Consider the following 8533-nt stretch of genomic DNA (forward strand, 5'->3'; position numbering starts at 1 on the left):
GAAACTTATTTTTCTCCACTATCAATACACTTTACCCCCGGTGCCGTCCCCAAAGAGGAACTTATTTTGGGGACGGAGGGAGTAGTATTTTTGTACTCATATTCTTATTTAATTATTATTATTATTATTGATAAATTAAACAATATTAAATAAAGAAATTTAAAGACCGCGCCACAAGAGATTCGAACCCAAGACCTTGGGTCTTAGACATTAAGGTCTTACCGCTTGGCCAACACACGCACATTATTAATTATTTGATATATACTCTAATATACTCCTAGTTATATTAAAAAATTTATTTATGTATTTTTATTTTCTAATAACTTTTCTTAATCTTTATAAAAATCTCAATGAATCTGTATATATGGGATGAAGGGAATAAATAAGTTGGATTTACTAAAATTATTCAACCGCATCAAACACGAGGCAAATCATCAAATTTTCAATCTTGATACAATTCCTAGAATATACTACTCTGCGTCAGCATCTCCAATCCACCAACTTCATCATCAACCAAATAATAGTAATTATTACTCGCCCAATTTGATTGGGAAGACTTAATTTATCAGGACTTACCTCAATCGATTCCATGGCGGACTTAATCCCTCCATTTCTATTGCTCCTTTTGTTCACATTTTCCTATAATTGTGTTGAATCCATTGAGCAAGGGCATATCAACGCCGAAATATCGAACAGAGGGCTTGATTTCCTAAAGGAATTGCTGATTGAGAAGGCAGAGTTCGAATTAGTTCCGCTCGAGCTCCCCGAGATTGTGAAGTCCGTGAAAATTCCTATTATAGGTACTGTTCAGATGGCTGCTACCGGTATTACGATCGAAACAATCCACGTGACATCGTCCACGCTGAAGTCTGGAGATAGCGGGATGGTGATCGATGTTTCCGGCGCCACCGCCAATTTGAGCATGAATTGGCAGTATTCGTACAGTACTTGGTTGCTTCCGATTTCGGTCTCTGATAAGGGGAATGCTACCGTTCAGGTACTTTTAGGTATTGATGCTTGACGGTGATGTTGTGGAAGTTTTTGGTAGCGTAGCTAATGTGTAAGTTTTAGCCAGGAATTGATAATCTCTGGCTTCTTCTGGTCGAAACAATCAAGCTATTCTTCGAATATTTGGTTATGCATTGGAAGCTTTATTACAGAAGTTAATAGTTAATTCTTGCATGATTGGGATCATGATGTTGAAGTTATTTTGCCAGTTGGGTCAATTAGGTAGCTCGGCATTCATAGTTCTCAACATATTGCTGAGCTCTATGAATGATCTACATGTTAAAGGAAAATGCTTCTTTTGGCAATAATATTTGCATGCTAATATTACTGAATGTCCAAAATAGAAAGGGGAGGATCACTGATTTGTCTGTAAACTTTTCTGCAATGGCAGACCGTAGATTTTTATTGAGCTTGACCCTTGTATCAGAACTCCTTTTCTTGTATATCTTCAGTGTTGACTTTTTTGGCAACTTCATTCATCAGGGAAGCCCTGTTACTCTTTGACCAAAAGCTTTAATTTTATTTTCATTGTTAAGTCATATGTTTGGTCCAAGTGTAACTGGTAAGCTTATGCTTCTTTGAAGGTTGAAGGACTGGAAGTTGGCCTTACACTCAGTCTAGAGACTGTAGAAGGATCTCTAAAAGTGTCACTCTTGGAATGTGGGTGCTATGTGAATGGTATCTCTATAAAATTAAACGGAGGAGCATCGTGGCTCTATCAAGGGTATGTTTCCTCATTCAGTTCTTTTTCTGGTTTTCATGAACCGTCATCTATTTGTTTGATAATTGGTCTTCAAGTTATCTGCTAAATTCTAGTTTGTTCAATAATACTTTTGGTTGGATGGTCGTAGGAAATTAATACTTCTGACCTGTAATAATTTGTGGCAGATTGTTTCTCTTTAAGCATAAGATGTCAAAATCCGAGACCCTCAGCTTCTTGTAGGTGCCTTCAATCATGGTTTAATCTTAGTGTGGCTTTTTTCTAGAGTATAATATTATGTGAGAGGGTCTACCGTCTATTGTGTAGATGAAAAAGCACATTTTTCCATCATGTAGTCAATTACCTAGATGTACATTTGACGAAGATGACCATAATAATAATAATAACAATCATAATAATAATAATAATAATTACAATTGGGCCTTTCCGGCAGGGGCCCTTGTCGTGGCACCATCTCAACCTTCCCAGGGCTGCCCCTGCCTCGGACTATCTGTGGACCATTTTGTTTTCTCTTGTAACCATGGGATGCGCTTCCTTGAGTACAAGTCCTTGAGATTCTAAGATGCCAATGGTACTCTTTGCTTTTAAAAGTTTTCTTCTTTTCCTGTTGTGAATCATCTCTCTTTGTGTTTTTAACTTATGGTATAACTCATACTGTCAATGGAATGATCTACAAACTAGCGTGTAGAAACGCGTCTTAATTTGTTAATATGAGCATTTAGTTTTGTTCGTCGTGAACACTAGAGTGAATTTTTTATTCCCCTACTGGCCTAAGTCTTTTCTGCCTCCTTGTTGAATGGTTCATTGAATCCATATCGTGTCCTTCAGCTGTGGCATATATAGTTTTTCTTTAAATCTGACAACCAATTTAACTTTTTTGTCTCAGGTTGGTGGATGCTTTTGAGGATAAAATTAGTTCTGCTGTAGAAGATGCTATTCCGAAGAAAATAAAGGATGCAATAGTGAAGCTTGACAATTCACTTCAATCTTTTCCTAAAGAAGTATCAGTAACTAGTATTGCTGCACTGAATGTTACACTTGTTGGTGATCCAGCTTTGAATGAATCGTCGCTTGACCTTAAAATTGATGGGTTATTCTCAGCCAAGGATGAAGCTGGACTTTCCAGCCTCTATCACAGAATAGCACAAGAATCAGCTTCCTGCAAGGAAGCTGATAAGATGGTCAAGATCTCATTGCATGAAGATGTGCTCAGGTCAGCATCATCAGTTTACTATGAGGTGAGTTCAATTTCTTTACTTAATGTCAGAAAGAGATGGGGTAATAAAGTTTCTTCAGTGGTCAAATCTGGAGTCGCTTTATAGATAAAGTTAACCCTGACTTCATCTGCCAACTCTGGGAAATCTGTTCAATTTGAGCGTTGATTGTGTTTTTGTCTTTCTGAAATTGCAGCGCCGAATTATCTCATCTTATAGTTGAATTACATTTGATCTTTCTATTAGGCAATGAAGATGCACTGGATTGTCGACAAAGTGCCAGATCAATCTCTGTTGAACACAGCTGGTTGGAGGTTCATCATTCCCCAGTTGTATAAGATGTATCCAAATGATGACATGAATCTGAATCTCACTGTGTCTTCTCCACCAACCATACAAGTTGAAAAGCGGCAGATTAACGCAAAAATCCCCTTAGATGTAGTCATTGATGTTTTGGATGGGGGGAAAGTTGTACCAGTTGTGTGCATTTCTGTGGTAAGCTCAGTCAGACTACTATGATTCTTTGCCTAGGTTTATATGAGATCCATGCACTTTATGTTTCGTTTTCTACTGCTCTACTACTTCATCCCTTAAATACATGATTTTCTGAAATATTTTGTGCCTTCGCTTGTTCGAACAAATACTGAAACCAGTCCCTAAAGATAACTCATTTGGTGCATTCCCTTAGAACTTGGATCATTTAAACTGATTGATTGCATGCATTTGCTGGAACGAGGAGAAAGCAAAAAGAATGGAAAGCCTACCATGGTATAACATTGTCTAAACGTCTTAATGATGTTTGATGATTCATAGTGAAGGGCAGTACTTTTATGTAGGTCCCTTTTGTTTGACTACCAACGTAATCATCCTCATACCTATATCAAGAAAATCGATTATCTAGCCTTCTCCATCAGTTTGAGCCTTTCAAAACTACATTCTCTGTCTCACTCTCTCTACACATCTGGATGAAAGTAACGTTTGTTTTACTGCAGGTAATCGATGCTTCTGTGTCTCCTGAGATTCTGGGAAATACTTTAGTTGGAGTCGCAAAATTAAATGAATTCACTATGTTACTTAACTGGAGTAAGATTGGTGACCTGCACATGCATCTAATCCAGGTACCTCTTTCAATCATTCTGGACTCCAGGGAGATCTTTGTCTGAGACCTAGCTGCATGGCTTTGAGAACTCATTTATAATGTATTAAGGAAGCTGGAAAGAATAGTTTGGCGACCCCACTTCCAGCCCTCTTCTCCACTACCAACCCCCCAAGTCCCAAGAGGTGGGGGGATAGCAGGAAAAAGAAAAAGAAGAATTCGAGGGGAGGAAAATGAAAAAAATAAAATAAGAATCAGCATAATAGTGAAATCTGGAGAATTTATAAGCTGTAAGACCATTTGAGATAAAAGAAAATTTGTGGTAATTAAATCGTTTCCCTATTTATTTTATAATGGTGGGATTTGTATTATAAATACAAATAACAACATTTATTTACAAATATATTATCTAGTTATAAAATTTGAATAGATAACGGGTGGGCTCAGTCAGGTGTTTAATGATTGGGAATGTTGTTAAAACACAGGGGTGTTTATGTTGGATGATAAATTAAATGGATAATTGTATGTAAATACACCAAGTTTGGCCAAAATCCATTTTTGATGTGTACTTAAAAAAGTTCAATAAAATACACGAACTTTATTAGTTGTCCAATTTTGACTCACATTTCATTTTCCCCAAGTTAAAAATGATATGGCTTCTAAATGGCTCACTGAAAATGACATGGCACCTGCATGACGTCTATGTGGCATCTACGTGGCATCTACCTATGTGGCTCATTGAAGTCAAAATTGAACAACTAATAAAGTTCGTGCATTTTATTGAACTTTTCTAACTAAACGTCGAAATGGATTATGACCAAAGTTGATGTATTTGCATGCAATTAACCCTAAATTAAATTTGTCGTACATGGGATTGAGTATGTGAAATGATCCAACTAGCTGAATATTATCCAAACTATCACTCAAAGTAAACCCCCCATAAAGTCTTACGTGTGTCTTACAAGTTGTGGAAACTTACATTACAAGTAGAGCTCTGGATAGCCTAACTACATAAATAATGTCAAGGGTGACAATGAGTTTGAATGAAGTATAAAATGGAAGAAGCCATTTATCATTTTATCTGATGTGGGCTCTTGCAGTTGAATTCACATGGGTCATAGCTCTTAGTACCATTCATTTCTCATGAATGTTACTGTATACACATCTTTTATGTTGATCATAGAACATGCTGCATGTGCAGACACTAGTTTCTGCCACTCTGAGGACTGTGGTGTTGCCGTATGTCAACTTAAAACTCACCACCGGATTTCAGATGCCACCCTTCCACGGCTACGAGCTTCAATATGCCCAAATCCTATGTGCAGATGCTTGGATTGTGATATGCAGTGATGTTGCGCCTATAAAACAGTTCAATCTCATTTAGTTGCTTGCTGTCTAGTGAAGATATCTGGTCTTTCGTTGTGTGCATTTAAACTGTATCAACTACCAGATGCAAGTTTTCCAGAGACTCTGTTGATCAAATGTGCTCATCGCCTTGCTGTTTTAGTCGTGATCGGAATACTGTATATATATTTGGGACCAACATTTAGCTCGGTATGTGAGAGGTGAGCCAGCCACCATGGCGCAGAGGCAGGGATGGAGCTGCTTTTGGTAGAATCACCCCTACGCCTGGAAGGGGGTTTCGTGTTGACCACATTTCCTGTAGCATTAGCAGTTTAGCACTCACAATCATTTAAGTTGTGTAATATTAGTTAGATTATGCTGTCTATGTATATATTCAACAATTTGGTTATATGCAAGTGAATAATTTACAGTTTACCTTTTACATGGGATAATCCTTGTCTTTTGTTGCTGCTCTAGATAAATAATACTATAGCAGCTTGATGTAATTGTCCATTGTTGTATCAGTGGTTTTTTGCAGTCCAAAATTAGGATAGTGTTTACGTTGTGTATTCTAAAATTCTAATTCATATACTTTGAAAATGTTGGCTTTACAAACAATAAGGTTAATTATTATTTATAGTATGATTTTTTGTGGCGCTCGGAACAGAAGTAAGGAGTATTTATCGGTACACGAGGCACGGATAAAGAGCGGCTCCTACTAATATTTCGAAGTGAAGGGGTGCATGAATAAATTTGAAACACACTAGAAAGAAAGGAATTAAAAAAATACGCAAGTATGAGACTGCATATTCGATGAGAGTTTAAATAATTTGATAGATGCGAGTGATGTCAAAAGACTTGTATATTAATGAGTGAAAAGTTTCTCAGTAAGCATGTGATAATGATAAAATATGCTAGAAAGAACTTATGTTGATCTGTGGATGTAGACGTCAAATGTGGAGCCGGGTCGTTATATTTTTGCTCGTTTAGTGATTTTATGGTTTTAACTTCTAAAATAAGGAAATTTAGTCCAACCTATGGTCTATTATTATAAGTATATATCAATTATTTAACGGTGTCGAAGACTAGTTGACGTAAAGTAATTGAGGATAACTAGTAGCACGTCGGAAATCGATGGAAATTCACTTCACATTATAAATTATAAATATGAATTTTTAGAATATAAATCAACAATTTATAGAATTATAAATATAAACTTAAAAAATAAATCAACAATTTATTTCTATGTAGTAGCATTTGATAATTTATTGAAGAAATTTTTAAAGATAATTAAAATTATAATAGAAAAAAAATGTTAAAGAGCATTTTTTTTTTTTAATCTTATATGTTTAAAAAGTCTATATACGTGTAACTGTTACATACTCAATTGACATGATTTTTCTACGCGTGCTAATCTCAAACTCATATAACAAAATCTACTAAATATTTGAATTGGTTTAAATTTATAATTTTTTTTATATAATTATTGGTTATGCGTCTCAAAAAAAATGTGAACATTAAGCACACGCTAGGAATAAATACTATAAATCACAATTTTTTTTTATCATGGGCATGCTGATTAATATTAAAATTGATTAAGTTATATACCTTTACATGTCACAAATAAAATTAAAAAATTATTTTTACTACTAGTACCCGTCTCAAACCCATGTATTTATTATACTCACTATTTTCCCAAACACACACATACAAAAACTCATTTTATTTAGGTTTTCAGTAGATAAAGTCTCATGAAAATTGATATGCAATTGCAAATTTGAAATGCAATTTGAAAAAAAGAAAGAAAGAAAGTGAATTGAAAATAATTAAAAAAAAATATCATACTCTTTAATGAAGGAAATTTTATGAATATAAATAAATAAAAATTAGAATATATGAATTAAGAATTTTCAAAATGAGTATTGCAAGAGAAGCCATGAATAAAATAATGCCTCTAATATGCAATCGTCTTAAATATAATGCACATATTCGCTCTCATGTCAAATTTGATAAAAGAGTGAGTTTACTGCCATTTCCATAGTAATATTCGTTACTTACTCGAACACGTTTAATTCATATATATATAGAGAGAAAGGGGAGCGCTCCAATGAGACCTCTTATTTTTAGTGAGACATTAGACACGATCTCGTGCATTTATTTTATCAATCCAATCGCTGATATTATACCTAGAGGGCGAATATTTTTCTCAGTGTTCGAATTCTGGAGGGAGCGAAATATTTTAAATTTCGTTATTCATCAGTATATACTGCATTGTTCATCAATATATACTTCCTTGTTCATCAGTATATATGTCTTATTCATTATCAATTTTTCAAATTTCGTTATTCATCAGTATATACTGTCTTGTTCATTAGTATATATGTCTTATTCATTGTACTCAGTGTCTCATGAAAAATAGGAGTCTCATTGGAGCGCACCCATATATATATATATATATATATATATATATATATATATATATAGGGAGAAGATCAAATGAGAATGAATAAATGTCGTGCGAATGGAGAATGATTGCATAAGCTAATATATATGTTGCATAAAATACTTGTAATTTTTTATAAACTGCTTATAATGACTGCATGTAATAACCCAATATTACCAAACTTGATTAACTGCACTATTATTTATTAAATACGATTTTGCATTATATATTGAATAATAATTATCTCTCATTTTATCAACGCAAGTCAAATTGAGAATTTGATATCTATTAAGAGCATCCACAGCGGCCATGTCGAGGGAGGTGTCGACCCGGGGCGAAGGAGGTGGCCGCGCGCTGGAGGGGCGCCCAGATGCGAGGCGGGGTCGAGGCTACGGCACGAGGCGAGAGAGGACGCGCCTAATTTAAAAAAAAAATCCAAAATCGGCTATTTTGAATGAATTCGACCGTTTCCAAATTTTCTTTTTTTTTTAAAAAAAAAAAAAAAAAACGACCGTTGTAAATTTTCAACGGTTATTTTGATTTTTTATTTTTTTTTTCTTTTTTCCCCTTCTATAAATACTACTCTTCCTTCCATTCTTTCAAATTCACCAACACCTTCAACTACAATTCTCTCCCAAAAAAATTCTCTCTTCTACATTTCCAAAGATGAATCGTGAATTCGATGAATACATGGAGCAACAAGGCGG

The 8533-nt window shown here is 34.9% G+C and overlaps 1 protein-coding gene across 1 annotated transcript; it reads left to right on the forward strand.

Annotated features, from left to right (window-relative positions):
* The first annotated feature begins 394 nt into the window (after positions 1-394).
* LOC131011282 (putative BPI/LBP family protein At1g04970) lies at positions 395-5825 on the forward strand. The gene is made up of 6 exons (XM_057939069.1): positions 395-997; positions 1593-1732; positions 2616-2967; positions 3190-3438; positions 3936-4061; positions 5241-5825. Exons 1-6 carry the CDS (start codon positions 590-592, stop codon positions 5421-5423), a joined length of 1458 nt encoding a protein of 485 aa, XP_057795052.1. The 5' UTR covers positions 395-589; the 3' UTR covers positions 5424-5825.
* Positions 5826-8533: the final 2708 nt, after the last annotated feature.

Source organism: Salvia miltiorrhiza, chromosome 2 (assembly GCF_028751815.1).
Source record: "Salvia miltiorrhiza cultivar Shanhuang (shh) chromosome 2, IMPLAD_Smil_shh, whole genome shotgun sequence".
Classification (NCBI taxonomy): domain Eukaryota; kingdom Viridiplantae; phylum Streptophyta; class Magnoliopsida; order Lamiales; family Lamiaceae; genus Salvia; species Salvia miltiorrhiza.

Excerpts from the sequence above, each read along its gene's own strand:
- LOC131011282 (XM_057939069.1), top strand. The coding sequence starts at position 590 with ATGGCGGACTTAATCCCTCCATTTCTATTGCTCCTTTTGTTCACATTT. Across the intron at positions 998-1,592 it reads AGGGGAATGCTACCGTTCAG|GTTGAAGGACTGGAAGTTGG; the intron begins GTACTTTTAGGT and ends GCTTCTTTGAAG. Across the intron at positions 1,733-2,615 it reads GCATCGTGGCTCTATCAAGG|GTTGGTGGATGCTTTTGAGG; the intron begins GTATGTTTCCTC and ends TTTTTGTCTCAG.